Raw genomic sequence first — 19,393 nt, 5'->3', positions numbered from 1 at the left:
AATTTTTCCTAACTTTATAATTATGAGAAACACATTTTAGCTAAATTAAGCAAAAATAAGCCTAGTATGTTCTGCCTCCAGTGCAAAGAAACTAGAGCAGTTAAGGATGGCTATGCCTTTAGAGAGAGAACCTCTTTAAATTACAAAATACTCAAGCAGCACAAATTTATTCCAAGAACCACCATCTATGGCCAGCTGGAGGCTTCCCAAGAAGCAATCAATCATTGCTTCAACTTATGCAGGTACCGTCATATACACTGATCAAACAGCTTGTAAAATAGTTTGACATTTTGCAAGTTAAGCTTGAAATGCGTTAATTTTAATAGTACCTTGTAACACTCAGAAATTTTAGTTAAAAGAACTGAACGTCACACAGACACACACGAGAGCCTGACCACCTCCCCATGACATGCAATGGCATTACCAGCATCAACATCCTGGGGTGGGGGTCACCATTGACCAGAGACTGAATTGGACCAGCCACATAAATGCCATGGCTGCTAGAGCAGGTCAGGGGCTGTGTCACTTCCTGACTCCCAAAAACTTCTTCACCACCTACAAAGCACAAATCTGGAGTGTAATGGAATACCCGCCACTTGCCTGGATGGGTACAACTGTAACAACAATCAAGAAGCTTCATACCATCTAGGACAAAGCTGGCGGCTTTATTGGCACCCATCCTCCAGCTTAAACATTCACTCCCTCCACCACTGGCGTGCTGTGGCTGCAATGTGTACCATCTACAAGATGCACTGCAGCAACTCGCCAAGGCTTCTTCGGCAGCACCTCCCAAACCGTAACCTCCACCACCTAGAAGGACAAGGGCAGCAGGTGCATGGGAACACCATCACCTCAAAGTTCCCCTCCAAGTCACACACTATCCTAACCTTGACATACATCATCATTCCTTCATCGTCGCTGGGTCAAAATCATGGACCTCCCTCCCTAACAGCACGGACTGCAATGGTTCCAAAGGATGGTACACCACCACCTTCACAAGAGCAACTAGGGATGGGCAATAAATGCTGGCCTTGGCCAGCGACGCCGATATCGTGAATGAAAACATATACACAGTTTTAAAAATGTTATTCTATAGGCCCTGCTAGAGAATCTTCAGGATAACTGAATGCAGTATGGACAGAGATTTATCTTTGTATGCACTGTCCCTTCAGCTGGCATACACGTGGGATACTGTATAAATGGCAAATATTTAAAACTCAGCTGTCAAAGGATTAGTTTATGAACTGGGATGCCTACCTGAGCTGGTATTTGAATTTTGCTACAACTGATGAAGATCATATATAAAACTGAACAAAGTGACATAAGGGATATTAAATTTCAACATGCCTGCAGTTAAAGAAACACTTGAAAGTCAGTGCAGCAAGAAATTGCTAACGCATTCTGAAGTTATAGTTAAGCAGACACTGCTATTTTCCTGTTCAATGCAACTAATATTTTTCTGTTCTGCACTAGTCTAAAGGGTAGAACAAATGCAAATATTTATTCCAATTTTTATTTACAAAATAGTCTTGAAGCAAAAAAAATTTGAACGTAAAGCATTACTTTACACTGACGTGGCGCCTTACTGAAACTTTTCAAAACACAGACAATGCATTACTGACAGCACTAAAGAGTTCATGGAAATGCCAAATCATCTGGAGAACATGCAAAGGTACATCTCTCACTCTTTTTGCTGTACTCAATTTTCTTGCAGTGTCTTTTTTAACCACATCAAAAAGAAAAACAATTACAAAAAAAAAAATCATATATACATTTTTCAAAAGAAAAAAAATGAATGTACGGAAAGGGCAGAGGAATGGAAACTATGTGGATAACTCTTTCTGAAAGCCAGCATAGGTGCAACGGACCACCTTCTGCGCTGTAAACTTCTAAGATTCTGTAGGTGAATGTTAATATATTTGTTAAAAACTACACAAAAAAAAAATATCTTGAACATGTAAACAAGTTGATCTGCTGACCAGGATACTGATTCTGCAGTGCAATCCATTTGCTCTGGCCAACAGAACTGAAACCACAGGAGCTGACAGATGTACAGTAGCAAATGTTGCCATTTTCTGGAGACTACAGGCATCATCTCCTGTTGTGGGCAATATGCTGCACATTTCTCACATCAAAACCACAATGCTATTAAGCAAAAACATAATTAAATATTTTCACACCTGTACCAAGGGGTGCTTAACTCCACTGAAATCCTGAGGGGGAAAAACAGAATTTTCACCTATACAAATATGAACGTTTCAAATAGGGCACTCTACAAACTACAGTGACACCCGTTTTACATGGCATTAACTAGATTTAGGCCCGTATTTTCCGATGCCTATGGGTGTGTGCGGGCTGTGTACACACCCGTAGGGACAAATGAAATGCCGGTTTCAGGCATGCGAAGCGCATAATAGTATTATGGGATCTTTTATGTCCTTCTGAACAGGGAGATGAGGCCTTGATTTAATACCTTAAGTCTGGGAGACAAACTTTCTTATTCAGACATGGAGTGCCATTGCTGAGCCAAACTCACACTTAAAACAAAAGTAATAGACAAATTTATTTCTAAACTTTAACAATATAGTTGATCTCCCATGGCAATGCAAATAAATAGTCAGGTCAAGAAAGGTTGGAGGACAGAGGGATATAATTGGATCAAGGCACAGGGGTAAGGATTAACAAAACTACCTCGGCAGGCAGAGGGATTGGAAAAGTTTCTCAGTGGGATCGGGTGCACCCAGATTTTCCAAATATATAGTCTCTGATTTTTCAACTAATGAGGAAGCTCTGCTTTTTCGAACATTGAAGGTAAAAAACTATACAGGTGCCAATATTATTACTTTTAATAGACCCAGAGTTTTCAACAGTGAAGAGGTTCCAATATTTGAAATTTGAACAGGCCTTAATTTTTTTAAATTGTAAAATACCGACCTGTACAGGCACCATTTTGCCCAGATTTGCCTCTGAGATAAGGCGTAATGATGTTACTAACGTTAGCAAAGCCTAAAACTGAAAACCCCAATCACTGCGCCACCTACAGGCATAATAGGTAAATGCAGACAATTTTATAATGGGATATTCCATAAAAGGCTGACATAGCAGTTTTCAATGAATTTTGAAATGGAGCGTTGTGAATAATATACAGCACTTAAAAGAAAATTTGAAGTGGCTGAGTGAGTAAATGCACCAACCAGTGCAGTACCAAGTCATACAAACCAGAAAGATCCCAGGCTTGAGCCCTGGTTTGTGTTGAGCTAGCTTATCCCAGTAGGGGAAGCTGAGATAGGGCTTTATTCAGCCTCTGAGTCCTGGGCTGGGAGTGGGGAGTCAAAGTCTCGGTCCTTGAGTCAATAAGGCCTGCTGCTGGAAAGAGTGGGTGAGGGCATGATGACACTAATGGTTGAAATATCTAACAAGCACTGTTGGCCACTTAGAAGGGTTCCATAGGACTACTGGTGCCTGTGAGACTCCAGCTCAGAATGAATGAGTCGCTGCCTCTGAGAGAAGAGGGGAAAGGAGAGAAAATGTGTGTGTGGGGGGGGGGGGGGGGGTGGGTAGGGGAGTTAAGAACATTCTACGGTTCCTGTTTTGCAATATAGCATTGTAGCGGAATCAAGGTGCATTAAAAATTGCCACCTACTTAGGAATCTTCTACAAACATCCATCCCATTTCCAACCCTAATCTCCGCTGACTCTGAACGAGTGCTTATTCAGTTTCTCCACTCTTAACATAGGAGGCCAACCTGCCAGTGATGCTTCCCCTGCCCTCTGGAATTCTCTTGCTAAACCTCGCCAAGTTATTGGTTAAGAAGCAGATCCAAAGGCTGCCCAACTACCTTGCATCACGACAGCTGGGGAAAGAAATTGGACATGTTGTTGCACAGAAATGACTACGTCTGTACATCAAACTTGCTTGCATCTGACTGCTTTTAAAGCGCACTAGTCCGTACTGTGAACTAGAATGCACTGTAATAACTTACTGGTCATCTTTATCATTAGTGAGGCGACTAAAGAAACAGACCAAAATTGGCAGTATACACTGGTAACAAACTACACAAGTACCACTTTCATCGTCAAATGCACCACTAATGACTGCTGACAGCAGCGCCACATTCCCTGACCACAATGCAATCCCTAATTTTAAGCCCTTCACTAGTTTCATACACACAATAGGAATGGCTGAAAAAAATCCAGCATCAATTGATAGAAAATAGGTTCAATACTTGTGGAATACAAGGACATCAAAATTGGACGCAATCCAGTGACAGCATTTTACATAACAGTTTCCGCAAGGACCAACGAGACCAGCTAATGGTCATAGTGAGTCGAAAGGTGCAAAACTGCTATATTTAATTCAATCTGTGCTATATGATTAGGATCAAATGATCACTGAATAAAGTTAATACATCACGATAGGCTTTCTCCCAATAAAATTCTCCTTGCCCAGCAACTCATGGTATTCCCTACATGCCGAGAAAGAATCAATTAGCCCAAGTTAAGTGTTGAAAGCAGGAACTAAGAAGGCAGCATTGTGCAATTTAAAAATAAAACTCTTTACATGTTTCCCAGATGGTTTAGCTGGTTAACACAGTGACTAGCTGAGCAACAATGCCTAGGAAGGACCCAGATTCAATCCCCGGCCTGTGTTGGGCTAACTAATTTCAATTAGGACAGTGTTACGGGCACCACAGTTGGCTCATTTCTCAATGTTAGAGAGGAGAGGGGAAAATAATACACGTTTCCCACTTCTGAAGGGAGGAAAGGCAATTGGCTGAAAAGGGAGAAAGAAAAATGTGTTTTTATTTTCTAGGGCAAATTAATTTTGTTAAGTATCTTTCAGTAGGTGCAAGTACCTGGTATGTAAAAACAGAATGCGTGGTAACACTGCACTATAGATGAACATTGGGAATAGATAGTTGAACAGTGATAGAAGGCATGCTCAAAATAGTTCCGAGACATACTGCAAATTGAAAGTAACTATTGAATTTGAACTCGGGCACCTTATGTTATAAATCTTAAGCCAAAAGGTCAAATCATACAAAGATGCAAATCTTGCTGTTCTCTAGCTGTGACTGAATTGTGACAATAAACTATATTGTAAACCGAGACATTTAGAAATCGAACAGCAGCTGTAACAAGTTTGTTAAAATATTAGGTAATACACACATAGGAAAGAAAATACCACGTTCCTGTATTTTTTCTCAAGTGCTGCTTCGTTTCCATCAATGATTTATAGCAATCAATAGAAATACATCAAGAACCTTAAAATTAGGCTCCAGACATCAGAGTACAATTGCTAAAGTTTTAAAATTAAGTTACTGTAGTTATAATTTCAAAAATTCCATTAATGCCTCCAATAGTTTGAAAGACAAAGATTGGTAAATAGCGAGGAGGGAAGCCTCAGGTTACAGGACGATATAGACGGGTTGGTCAGATGGGCAGAACAGTGGCAAATGGAATTTAACTCTGAAAAAAGTGTGAGGTGATGCATTTTGGGAGGACTAACAAGGCACGGGAATACACAATGAATGGTAGGACCCTAGGAAGGACAGAGGATCCGAGGGACCTTGGTGTGCATGTACATAGATCCCTGAAGGCAGCAGGACAGGTAGATAAGGTGGTTAAAAAGGCATATGGGATACTTGCCTTCATTAGCCGAGGCATAGACTATAAGAGCAGGGAGGTTATGATGGAGCTGTACAAAACGCTAGTTAGGCCACAGCTGGAATGCTGTGTGCAGTTCTGGTCGCCACACTCTAGGAAGGATGTGATTGCATTGGAGAGAGTACAGTGGAGATTCACCAGGATGTTATCTGGGCTGGAGCGCTTCAGCTATGAAGCGAGACTGGACAGGCTGGGGTTGTTTTCCTTGGAGCAGAAAAGGTTGAGGGGGTACCTGATTGAGGTGTACAAAATTATGAGGGGCATAGATAGGGTAGATAGAAAGGAACTTTTCCTCTTAGTAGAGGGGTCAATAACCAGGGGGCATAGTTTCAAGGTAAGGGGCAGGAGGTTTAGAGGGGATTTGAGGAAAAACTTTTTCACCCAGAGGGTGGTTGGAATCTGGAACTCACTGCCTGAAAGGGTGGTAGAGGCAGGAACTCTCACAACATTCAAGAAGCATTTACATGAGCACTTGAAACGCCATAGCATACAAGGCTATGGACCAAGTGCTGGAAAATGGGATTAGATTAGACAGGGCTTGATGGCCGGCGCGGATGCGATGGGCCGAAGGGCCTCTTTCTGTGCTGTATAACTCTGACTATTTTTGAGGGCTCAGGAAAGAGTAGTAAAAAGAGTAGTACCTATACCTGTCGCGTCGCCCATCTCGTGTAGCGGCACCACTGTAACTTGTGCAGAGTTTGCTGAAGGATACCAATTTCAAATCGAGTTCGTTCTCCAGCTGCCGAGCCTGCTTCCGCAGGTCTGTACATGTAAACAAATCAAAAGGAAAGATAAGCAATATTCATCTAAAAAAGTAGAAAAGGACATATTGGCAAGTGGGAAATAAAAACAGAAAATGCTGGAAACACTCAGCAGGTCAGGCAGCATCTGTGGAGAGAGAAAGAGAGTTAACGTTTCAGATCAATGACGGGTCATCGACCTGAAACGTTAACGGTTTCTCTCTCCACAGGTGCTGCCTGACCTGCTGAGTGTTTCCAGCATTTTTTGTTCTTATTTCAGATTTCCAGCATCCGCAGTATTTTGCTTTTGTATTGGCAAGTAGGAAGATGGATTAGACTTTATAATTGTGGGTATGTTTTCCCCAAGAATATCTTCAGGGATTGTAATGGAGCCAATACCTAGATGAGGCCTCGGTTTAACATCTCATCCTCAAGACAGCACCTCTGATCGTGCAGCACTCCCTCAGTAAGTGAAACCAATTTTTCAATCCCCGTTCATTTGTAGTTTGCTACCAATCACAAAGATCATAATAATTGCGGATGGGAAAGGACATTCAACCCAACTGAACTCATCCCTCCAGAATGCCCCTGAAGTAGCATCTAACTGTTTCTTAATGATTCCAGGGTTTTTGCCTCCGTTACTTTTTCCAGCAGTCCATTCCACATGCTGGTCACTCTTTGTGTGAACAAAGAACTTGCATTTATATAGCACCTTTCCCAAAGCACTTCACAACCAATAAAGTACTTATCACGTGCAGTCTCTATTGTAATGTAGGGAAACACGACAGCCAATTTGCGCAAGGTCCTACAAATAGCAATAAGGTAAATGGCCAGATAACCTGCAATGTTGGTTAAGGGATAAATGTTACCAAGGCACTGGGGGACTCCCCAGCTCTTCTTCGAATAGTACCATGGGATATTTAACATCCACTCGAGAGGGTAGATGGAACCTCAAGTTTAACATCTCATCCTAAACGACACCTCTGACCGTGCAGCACTCCCTCAGTGTTGCACTGAAGTGTCAGCCTAGATTATGTGCTCAAGTCTCTGGATTGGAGGCAGTTCATTCAGAGAAGGTTCACTCGGTTGATTCTGGAGATGAAGGGGTTGACTTACGAAGAAAGGTTGAGCTGGTTGGGCCTATACTCATTGGAGTTTAGAAGAATGAGAGGTAATCTTATTGAAACATAAAAGATACTGAGGGGGCTCGACAAGGTAGATGCAAAGAAGATGTTTCCGTTCATGGGGGAATTTAGAACTAGGGGGCTGATGCGCTATCAATTACTCATAAAAGACTGAGAGTTAAGAGAGTAACTAAAGGCTTTTATTAACAAAAGAATGAAGGTCTGCCTCGAGTGGTCGACCGGTCCAGAAATACAAAGGGCTGGGGAGCAGTCACCTTTATACTAGGACTTGTGGGAGGAGTCAGCCGAGGCATGTCCAGGCATGTACACAGTGGAATACAAACAGTGGTTTACCACAGGGGCTTAGTTTCAGAATAAGGGGTCGCCCATTTAAAACTGAGATGAGGAGGAATTTCTTCTCTGAGGGTCGGAAATCTTTGGAATTCTCTGCCCCAGAGAGCTGTGGAGGCTGGGTCATTGAATATATAAGGTGGAGATAGACAGATTTTTGAACAATAGGGAATGAAGGGTTATGGGGAGCGGGCAGGGAAATGGAGCTGAGCCCAAAATCAGATCAGCCATGATCTCATTAAATGGCGGAGCAGGCTCGAGGGGCCAAATGGCCGACTCCTGCTCCTATTTCTTATGTTATGTTGGGGCTTAAGCCCACAAACTTTCCACTCACAGGCAAGAGCGCTACCACTGAGCCAAGGCTGACCCTCCATAAGACATATCTCTTTGACCACTTCTTGATATCAGTCCTAAATTTACCTGTAACTAGTTTGAACCTGTGTCCCCTTCTCTTACTCCTAATTTAACCAAGTAATTTCCCGATCACCTCTTGGACACCTTCAAGGTTAAACAGTCAGTTTCTTCAGTCTTTCCTCATAACTTGGATCTCCAAGACTTGAGATCAGCCTGGTGGCTCTTCTCTGTACTACCTTCAATACTTGAATGTCACCCTTGTATCTTGTTGACCAGAAGTGGACAGAACACTGAAGTTGCGTTCTGACCAGAGCAGTAGACAGTTTGATCATGACTACAATATACCTGGATAATGATTTTTGCCACTGAATTAAGTAGTGCAGGAAATGCCACTGCAGCTGGCATTTTAAGAGAATATGAACGTGCCGGTATATTTTGTACATGTGCTGGCTGATATTCTCCCCCCTGCTTTAAATCTTATATTGATGGGAACTGAACTGGCATCCTACCCCGACCCCTCCCCAGTGCAGAGAAAGCCACTGCCTGGGAAGATAGAATGCAATCAGGGCGGCAGAGCCATTGTAGCAACAGTGAATGCTGTGGAGTCAATTAAGACTTAAAAGATGGAATATTTATTATTGCATATTAAGACAAATAATTAAAAAACTCCTCTGGCATCAATATCCTTCTAATGACATCCTAAAGAGGCTAATTGATCATCAAGTGCCATATTGTTACAACAACAACTTGTATTTATATAGCACCTTTAACATAGTAAAACGTCCCAAGGTGCTTCACAGGAGTATTAGAAGACAGAAAATTTGACACCGAGCCACATAAGGAGAAATTAAGGCAGGTGTCTAAAAGCTTGGTCAAAGAGGTAAGTTTTAAGGAGCATCTTAAAGGAGGAAAGAGAGGTAGCGAGGCGGAGAGGTTTAGGCAGGGAATTCCAGAGCTTAGGGCCTAGGCAACAGAAGGCACGGCCACCAAAGGTTGAGTGATTATAATCAGGGATGCTCAAGAGGGCAGAATTAGATGAGCGCAGATATCTCTGGGGGTTGTGGGGCTGGAGGAGATTACAGAGATAGGGAGGGGGCGAGGCCATGGAGGGATTTGCAAACAAGGATGAGAATTTTGAAATCGAGGCGCTGCTTAACCGGGAGCCAATGTAGGTCAGCGAGCACAGCGGTGATGGGTGAACGGGGACTTGGTGCGAGTTAGGACACGGGCAGCCGAGTTTTGAACGACCTCATGTTTACGTAGTGTAGAACTGGGGAGGTCAGCCAGGTGTGCGTCGGAATAGTCAAGTTACAGCTACATAGTTTTTAAACCAGAAACAAGAGTGCAGAAAACAATAGATGGCAAGGGAAGAATCGCAGAATGTCCCTGAATCCCTAGACAGGGAATTTTTTCCCCTTACTGGTTCTTATTCTATCTTTATTCAGGTTACTGATCCTGTTAATATTATTCTGAAAGTCAAATAAAATACTTTTGATAGAACTTACAATAGATTCATAATTTCCAATTTACATATTGATATCTTTTGTGCACGACTCTTCATGCTGCATTCAGACTTTGCTTCTTCTGCCGCCTCCTTTCCACTTTCCAAATCATTTTTGTCTTCTTGTGCCCGGATCCCAGCCGAAAGGTAACGAAGGTGACTGACCTCTGCTGATGCCACTCGAGTCCACACCACACATTAGGTGATGCGCAGGGGTAACCCAGGAGAGTCATAACCAGTTTCTCCTCTGTGCTAGGAGAGAATCACCTTAGCTACCCTCTCCATTCCAGTCTCTGGCTGAGATTGGCAATTTACTGTGTGAAGGATTATGGTTGCAAATCCATATCCTGTCATTCAGTTAAATGGCACTTTGTAGCACCACTACCCAAACTTCTTTTTAATAAATGATTTCTGAAACGACATTATCTATTACAATAAACCCCTGTGCAATTAATTCTTATAAAGAACAGAATGCTCTCAATTTCCCTGTATAACTTAATATTGACATACAACTAATATCAGAATTGTATCGCAGTTCAAATCACTGAAAATTAGCATCAACTAATATGCACCAAGACACCAACTCCATGACATTAAACAAGAAAAGCTGCACACATCGATACAAACACACAGTTCTGACCGCCACTTCTATGCATTACATTCACCACCTGTTGGGAGTAAGTTTAATGCACACAAGCCATGGTTCAGATAATACTCTCAGAGCTTAAGGCATCACCTGAACTCGTCAATGCACTACTAGCTTGCAACACACTCCAACCTATGTCTTCTCCTATATTTAATGGCAGTTTCTCCCCCCCCCCCCCCAATAACATACAAAAATATTCCTGCATCAGTGAACCCTGCAATCATTTCAGAAGAAGCCTGTTATCACAGCCATCCTTGCAATGTGGCAGAACCATAATCTTGAAAAGATTATTATGGCAGACAGTGCAGTTCAGCCACAATGAATTCTGCACAGCAGCACTATCTTATACAATGAATGCAGGAATGTACACAGCAGATCTACCAGTAACTAAAGAGGTAGGATATTGTTTCAGGTTGGAACCCTTTGGTAAATCACGGAAATCTCTCAACTTCTAATATCCACTAAAACTACCGCTGCAGGGCATTGAGCAAGAAAACGTGTACAAATCAATATAAAAACACCTTCACGAACTCCACTTGTACGCATTACATGGACCACCTGCTGGGATCCATCCTCTGTCATTTCAGGTGCTGACAGACATACTGTGTATTTCCAGCATTTGCAGTTTCCAATTGAAATATATTGGGGTTATGCATTGCCGTGAAGCGCATCACAACCTCCAGTTTCAGAGATTAACTAAGTCATTTACTTGTACAGTATTTCATCCTAGCAACCCAGCAGCTATTATTTATGGACTAAATTATATAAGGGTGGACACAGCATGTCCTATCTGCCCTTATTTGCAGGGTAGCATGCAGTTATAACAAAATGTAACGGTGGGGAGGGGGGGGGGTGGTGTGGGGGGTGGAAAGTCAAGGTCTGGTAGCCTTGGAAAAGAAATAGCTTTCTTTTTGCAGCTTTACTTAGGGGAGGCTTCCCATTTTCAAAATGAATTGAGCCGAATGAAAATTGCATGAAAGAACTGACAACAGATTGTGAATATTGCTGGGAAATATCACTGCACAGGTTCACGGACGTGTACATTCAAAAGCAATCCACAGGCTGATAAACAGAATGCTCACAAAATGCAACAGACCACTTTTGAGTTACCGAGGTGACAATTTATCAAAGCTGCATATTCAACAAACTGTCTGGTTACAGAAAAACTAAAGTATGATTATGGCTCTGGGGAGACAATTCATTCTTTATGAACATATTCTAAATTTAGAAAAAACACACCAGGAGTGCCGATCAGCAATCCTTGCTAAAATTTGGTGAGACTCTTGTTAAATGGTACAAGTCTGTAAGTTAGATAGATTGATGATTCATTTTGTAAATTGAATATTTTGTGCATCAAGGGGCGAGATAAATGAAGTAACTCATTACATTTGACCATTATATTATGTTGCGGAGGGTAAATGCCGGCACGGACTGGTTGGGCCGAATGGCCTGCTTCCGTGTTGTAACTATATATGTGTAAAACCCAGTAAATAAAAGTGACATGAGGAGAATTTATTGGACATAGGAGTACAATAAAACGAGTAAAAGTGCAGTAACTTAACTTTGGCTACTTACTACAGGAAACTTTGTGATATCCGGCACCGACGGGACCGAGCTGTTGCCGATCTATCAAAATTGCCGGACAAACCAGCGTTAATGTTGAAGCATACGGAGATTTGCAGCTCCGTATCTGGCAACAAACACTGTTGCTTAGCAACAGCTTCTAAACAGTCGGCCGTACCTTGGAAGCATCTCTGTAGCTTAGCAACAGCTTCAGAGAGACTTTGCAGAGCCTGACTGTTGAAAAAAAAGCCACGAGAAGAAGAAAAAAAGCCACGAGAAGAAAAAAAACCTAACGAAACGGCTCCTGATTTCTGCCGGTGGATCGAGGTTTCCGGACATACAACCTCCGGATAAACCAAAGTTTCCTGTATTTGGTAATATTTTATGACACATCCATATTGTACATGAGGTGACGCAGTGGAAATGGAACAGACATCGGAGCTTCTACCCCAAAATCATGGACGCATGAACTACTGCCCCAGATGCAAAATAAATGTTGATAGCTCCCACACATTCCACTGCTGTTACTAGAGTTATTTAGCATTGTGATATCAATACAGAAAAAATAAATTACACAAGCCAACATACTAAACTGTGCCAATAGGGGTGTAGTGGAGGGTACATGTGGGTGTATGCCTACTGGCATAAAAATTAAAAAAAAGTGACTCAACCGTGGCTAACAAGGGAAATTAGGGATAGCATAAGATCCAAGGAGAGGACATATAAATTGGCCAGAAAAAGCAATAATCCTGAGGATTGGGAGCAGTTTAGGATTCAACAAAGGACAAAGGGATTAATTAAGAAGGTGGAAATTGAATATGAGAGTAAGCTTGTAGGGAACATAAAAACTGACTGTAAAAGCTTTTATAAATATGTGAAGAGAAAAAGATTGGTGAAGTCAAGCGTAGATCCCTTGCAGTCAGAATCAGGGGAATTTATAATGGGGAACAAAGAAATGGCAGACCAACTAAATACATATTTTGGTTCTGTCTTCACAAAGGAGGACACAAATAACCTCCCAGAGATGCTGGGGAACATAGGGTCTGATGAAAGGGTGGAACTGAAAGAAGTCAGTATTTGTAGGGAAATGGTGTTAGGAAAATTGATGGGACTGAAGGCCGATAAATCCCCAGGGCCTGATAATCTACATCCTAGGGTACTTAAGGAAGTGGCCCTAGAAATAGTAGATGCATTGCTGGTCATCTTCCAAAATTCTATAGACTCTGGAACAGTCCCCATGGATTGGAGGGTAGCTAATGTTACCCCACTATTCAAAAAAGGTGGTAGAGAAAAAGCAGGGAATTATAGACCGGTAAGCCTGACATCGGTAGTGGGGAAAATGCTAGAGTCCATTATAAAAGATGTAATAGCAGAGCACTTGGAAAGCAGTGACAGGATCGGACAAAGTCAACATGGATTTACAAAAGGTAAATCGTGCTTGACTAATCTACTGGAATTTTTTGAGGATGTAACTGGTAAAATAGATAAGGGAGAACCAGTGGATGTGGTGTATTTGGACTTTCAGAAGGCTTTCAATAAGGTCCCGCATAAGAGATTAGCGTGCAAAATTAAGGCACATGGGATCGGGGGCAAGGTATTGACTTGGATAGAGAACTGGTTGGCGGACAGAAAGCAAAGAGTTGGAATAAACGGGTCGTTTTCCGAGTGGCAGGCAGTGACTAGTGGGGTACCGCAAGGATCGGTCCTAGGACCCCAGCTGTTCACAATATATATTAATGATCTGGACGAGGGAATTGGATGTAATATCTCCAAATTTGCAGACGACACAAAGCTGGGTGGGAGGGTATGCTGTGAGGAGGATGTCGTGAAACTCCAGTACGATTTGGACAGGTTGGGTGATTGGGCAGAAACATGGCAAATGCACTATAATGTGAGGTTATCCACTTTGGGGGCAAAAACAGGAAAGTAGACTATTATTTGAATGGCAATAGATTGGGAGAAGGGGAAGTGCAGAGAGACCTAGGTGTTCTTGTGCACCAGTCGCTGAAGGCAAGCATGCAGGTGCAGCAGGCGGTTAAGAAGGCAAATGGTATGTTGGCCTTCGTAGCAAGAGGGTTCGAGTACAGGAACAAGGATGTCTTGCTGCAGTTGTACAGGGCCTTGGTGAGACCTCACCTTGAGTATTGTGTGCAGTTTTGGTCCCCTTATCTGAGGAAGGATGTTCTTGCCATGGAAGGAGTGCAGCGAAGATTCACCAGGCTGATACCTGGGATAGCAGGAATGACGTATGAGGAGAGATTGTGTCGATTGGGCTTATACTCACTGGAGTTTAGAAGATTGAGAGGGGATCACATCGAAACCTATAAAATTCTGTCAGGCCTGGACAGAATAGATGCAGGAAGGATGTTTCCAATGGCCGAGGAGTCCAGAACCAGGGGTCATAGTCTAAGGATAAGGGGTAAGCCATGTAGGACTGAAATGAGGAGGAATTTCTTCACCCAGAGAGTGGCGAACCTGTAGAATTCGCTGCCACAGAGGGCGGTGGAGGCCAGTTCATTAAATATATTCAAGAAGGAGTTGGATATATTTAAGGCTAAAGGGATCAAGGGATATGGGGAGAAGGCAGGGACAGGGTACTGAATTTGGATGATCAGCCATGATCTCATTGAATGGCAGAGCAGGCTCGAGGGGCCGAATGGTCTACTCCTGCTCCTATCTTCTATGTTTCTATGTTACTTGACTTCCGTTGACAAGCACATGCTCACTTATTTTTGGCTAAAACAGCAACATATGCTCGCCGCACAATGACTGGCAAAGCAAAAAACGAGTGCATTGTTCCCTCGCAGCACCCGTAGCTATGCTGTGAAAGTGCTCTTTCCAACCTCAGGTGGTGTGTCTTATTACAGAGGTTTCAACACCGAAACAAGCCATTCGGCCCAACCAATCCATGTTAGCATTTACCCTCCACATGAGCAAACAGTTCTAATTTTGTTTACCCACCCTGTTTCCATAACCCATCAAGATCTTTTCCTCACCCATCTATCCAATCTAATCTTGAATATTGACATCGTTTCTGCATCAACCACTAACCCTCACAACTATGTAAAGAAGCTGCTCCTGCCCTCGGTTCTAAATCTTACATTTAAATTTTGTATTGATGGCCCCTTATTCTTGATCCCTCAACAACTGAAAACAGTCTGCTTTCCTCTACCCTGTCTCACTCTTTTAGAATTTAAAACACTTCTATTATATTGCCCCACAACCTGTGTTGTTCTAACAAAAGAGACCCAATTTTTCAAGTTTTTCTTCCTATTTGTATTTTCATTTGGGACGCCCCAGTCATGGTTGAAAAACAGGCCATCGATTCCCCTAACTTTGGACACTCTACAACTATCACTTGACTCCTCTCATGAAGAGTGTCTCCATGATTGGCATCAGTTGCCCTTCTCTGTGCCTCTATCATTGTCCTCCTTATAGGTGTTGCAAATTGTTTATTAGACAAGTTCAGATTCACAGGATTTTCCTGTACTGGTTCTGCCGGGCTTTGGTACCCCTGTGGGCAGTCACCATTTCCTCTCATCTGCTTCACTACTGTTCTTATCTGTCGGGTGACCATCTTCTGGAAGACGTCTTTCAGAAACCTTTCCTCCTTATGTATGTTGCAGAGTGCGGCCAGCTGGTCCTCGAGTTAAGGTTGTGCTACTCAAGCAGAACGCTGATGACATTTCATGCATTGGCACTCGTCACAATCACAAGTTGCTTCTGCTAATACATCAGACTGCTTTCACAATTGGAAATCACTTTCTATTTCCCCAGTCTTTCTTGCCAGTAAACAATACTGCAGTAGTTGCAGCAGTTCATTTTTGTGGCTTTTCTTCAGCAAGTCTGAAAACCGAACTCTCCTTCCCCCAGGAATCCAACTCCTGACCTTTCTTCACCACCACTGCCCCCCCCCCCCACCCCCCACCCCGAGCTCCAAATCCTGACATTACTCTCTTCAAACCCCCATCCCACAGAGCTCCAAATCCTGACCTTTCTGCTCTGTCAGCTCCTGAACATTCTGCCCCAAGCATCCAGCTGTCTCTTGGTCCATCAGAGTTCCAGGCCTCCCACTCCAAACATTCCCCCCCCCCCCTTTCCTATAGCCTGCACTCCCACTCGGAGTACCAGCATTCTCCATTCCTGCCCATTCACCACGAGTTCCCATGTGCACTTTACATTGCTGTCCCCTCAACTACCTCCCCACCACCTTCTCTGGTACAGCTGTGCTCTTCTCTGCCAGTGTGGTGGCAATTTTTCCTACAATCTCTCCTCCTGACTCAGTCTACTTGTGACTACATCAACCACTCTCAACTCACCGTGAACAATGGCACCCGAGATCTGCTGGTTACTCACAAAAAACAATGGGCCTATTTCATTGCCCTATTGATATTACCAGCATTACCCATAATGGCTGGAGTTTACTACAAGCAATCACATGAAGGGGTCAATTAACATCAAACTGAAAAAGGAAACCCTAGGGGTATAGTCAAGGATATGCGTGGGTATATGGTGTAGATCAACTTTAAACTTTTACCAGTCAACTATATGCTCACTTTTCGGCTGCTGTGAATGCCAACCTACACTTGCCTCAGGCACCTACATGATACAATTCACACCCGCTACAAAAACAACAGAGGCTACAGCTAGAGACCCACCAGGAAAAACCTGCAGTTGAATCTGTTCCTAGAGAGCTGCCAGGAGCAATAAAGCAGCAAAAATTGGGAGTGGGAAAGGTGTGCCACGTTCCATCAGTTTTATTGTAAAGTTTTGAGTTTATACTGAAGTCTTGCAAGAGCCACAGCACGAGATGTCCGTATAAACTAAAAATTTCCAGTAAAAACTGATTGCATACCTCTTCTACTCCAAATATTCGTGTCTCTCCCGCTGCAGATATTGCTGCTGCCTCTCTTGACAACTCTCTAGCTGCAAACTCCTCTCCTCTTTCTAACAGTGCCTCTTCAAATCCTGCCAGCTCTCCTGCTCAGAGCTCTTTGCTGACGATTCGTCTCCTGCAAACTCATGTGATGATCCCTCTGCTCCCACAACCTGGATAGCAGAACAGCCCACCCAATTTGGCTGATGATGGCTGGCTGACTGCTGTTGGTGGCACTACTGGTGATGGCTAACTACAGGCTTCCTGGTTTACATGGCTCAGCTACTTACTAGATAAACTCACTGAGGCATTAGGAATCGTGGCATTTTAACTCTATGATTTCTTTTAGCACACAGATATACCTCAATGTTTACGTATAGATCAAAATGTAAACTTTCTAGGGGGCAAACTCCCAAATCTTCCCCTTAGGAAATAAATCTTATCCATGATGTGCATGTCATGGGGTCAGCCTTGACTCAGTTGGTAGCACACTTGCCACTCAGTCAGAAGGTATGGGTTCAAGCCCCATTCCAGAGACTTGAGCTCGTAATCCAGGCTGACACTCATCCAGTGCACTGTCAGAGGAGCCGTTTGTCGGATGAGATGGTAAACTGTAGCCCCATCTGCCCTCTCAGGTGAATGTAAAAGATCCTGTGGCACTATTTCGAAAAAGAGCAGGGGAGCGCTTCGCAGTGTCCTGGCCAATATTTACCCATCAACCAACATCACAGATTATCTGATCATTATCACATTGCCGTTTGTGGGAGTTTGCTCTGTGCAAATTGTCTGTCACGTCTCCTAAATTACAACAGTGACTACACTTCAAAAGTACTTCATTGGCTGTAAAGTACTTTGGAACGTCCTGAGGTTGTGAAGGCGCTATATAAATACAAGTCTTTCTTTTACTGAAATCCTAGTGACAACATTGCATTCCCACGATTTTTTACCAATAGCAGCACATGCACGGATGGGCTACAAAATATTTATGTTCAATGTATATTCAAAACAAATGCCAGATGGCCAGAAAATACATTTTAAATCAGAGGATAGAGGAGTGCTCATGCAACATAGGTAGTTTTCTCATGTAAAAAAATCATAAAGTGGAAGCTACATGGCTCGCATCCCAAGTGAATGTACACAATGTGAGTGAAATTCCAAAATTTGAGTGGAATTCCAGGTATAATGTGAGAACCAACAGAGATCTTGGCAGTTACAGAAAGATATGACCCTGCAGCTACTCTGTGGGTGCACAGTAACACTGGTTCGAATACGATTCTGTCCATTCACAAAAAGATAAAGACTTGCATTTAAAAAGCACCTTTCACAACCACCGGACATCTCGAAGCGCTTTACAGCCAATTAGGTACTTTTGGAGTGTAGTCACTGTTGTAATGTGGGAAACTCGGCAGCCAATTTGCACACAGCAAGCTCCCACAAACAGCAATGTGATATGACCAGATAATTTGTTTTAGCGACGTTGATTGAGGGATAAATATTGGCCAGGACACCAGAGATAATTCCCCTGCTCTTCTTCAGAATAGTGCCATGGGATCTTTTACGTCCAGCTGCGAGGGCAGACGGGGCCCTCGGTTTAAAGTCTCATCCGAAAGACTGCACCTCCGACAGTGCAGCACTCCCTCAGCACTGGAGTGTCAGCCTAGATTTATGTGCTCAAGTCTCTTGGACTGGGACCCAAAACCTTTTGACTCAGAGGCGAGAGAGAGAGTGCTGCCCACTGACAGTTCCAGGGGCCCGGGTGTCACTGGTGGGGGTGGGGAGAGGCTGGGAGGGGGGGCATTCCCGGATCGAATGGCCACTTCCAACACCTGTAAGCAGGCCCCAGGCCAGCGCCGGCTTGCTGCCACAGTTGCTGCTGTACGTGGACTTTCAGACGTCGTCAGGCGGCAACAACGCGCACCCGTGAACAACGCGGCCAAGGCCGGCGCGTCGTGTGTGCGGCTTTGCTGCCGCTCGGTGAGGGAGAAGACACCAAAGGCCAAGCGACTTCAGGGAAGCATTCTCTACAAACGGCGGGCTCCGGCTCCGCTCCGCCCAGCCCCGGGAGCCGCGGCCACTCACCCTCCCAGTAGTTGCTGCTCCCCGCCGCCATCTTTGTTTTCCAGCGTCAGCCGCCTGGAACAACCCATTCTCATCCACACCCGGGGGGGAGGTTCAACCAGCAGTGGCGGGGGGGGGGGGAGAGAGGACAGAATAAATCCTCTCACCCGCTCAAACAAACTCTTTAAACAAAGCCCTCAGCCCATATAGGCTGACTATTCGTTCATCTGATCCCGAATTAACTCTGTTCACCTCGAGGTGTGTCTTGCACAGTGGAGGTTTTGTTCGCTCTCAAATTTATGGTACGTGCCACCATTTTAAAGGGGCCGCGCAGCAGCACGCTTATTGCGCATGCGCGTCAGTCAGGGGGTATTTTCCGTGCTTATGATGTGTCAAATGTGAGAAGTCACACAACGCCAGGTTATAGTCCAACAGCTTTATTTGAAATCACAAGCTTTCGGAGCGCTGCTCCTTCGTCAGGTGAAGTGGAGAAATGCATAAAGACACAGCTTA

At 43.7% G+C, this 19,393-nt stretch overlaps 1 protein-coding gene across 6 annotated transcripts in view; it reads right to left on the bottom strand.

The window, feature by feature from the left end:
* Positions 1–19,177, bottom strand: part of gosr1 (golgi SNAP receptor complex member 1) — a 113,054-nt gene extending 93,877 nt beyond the window's left edge. Inside the window, exons 1-3 of one of the 6 annotated variants that reach the window (XM_085964949.1) lie at positions 19,133–19,177; positions 6,309–6,429; positions 2,181–2,213 (exon numbers count right to left, since the gene is read on the bottom strand). Coding sequence is in view for 3 of the 6 variants with exons in the window: in XM_085964944.1 (XP_085821070.1) it covers positions 2,181–2,213; positions 6,309–6,429; positions 18,902–18,932 (185 nt within the window). In the remaining 3 variants the exon portion in view is untranslated. Of the gene's footprint in view, positions 1–2,180; positions 2,214–6,308; positions 6,430–9,741; positions 10,519–18,901; positions 19,012–19,132 lie in introns of those variants that run through there. The other 5 variants (XM_085964944.1, XM_085964948.1, XM_085964945.1 and 2 more) reach the window with 5 other exon arrangements.
* Between the last annotated feature and the right edge of the window lie 216 nt (positions 19,178–19,393).

This window comes from Somniosus microcephalus, chromosome 22 (genome assembly GCF_052327205.1).
Source record: "Somniosus microcephalus isolate GS21.2 chromosome 22, FLI_Smic_1.0, whole genome shotgun sequence".
Taxonomy (NCBI): domain Eukaryota; kingdom Metazoa; phylum Chordata; class Chondrichthyes; order Squaliformes; family Somniosidae; genus Somniosus; species Somniosus microcephalus.
Note: the sequence above shows the minus strand (reverse complement) of the source record. Positions and strands in the feature narration are given on the sequence as shown.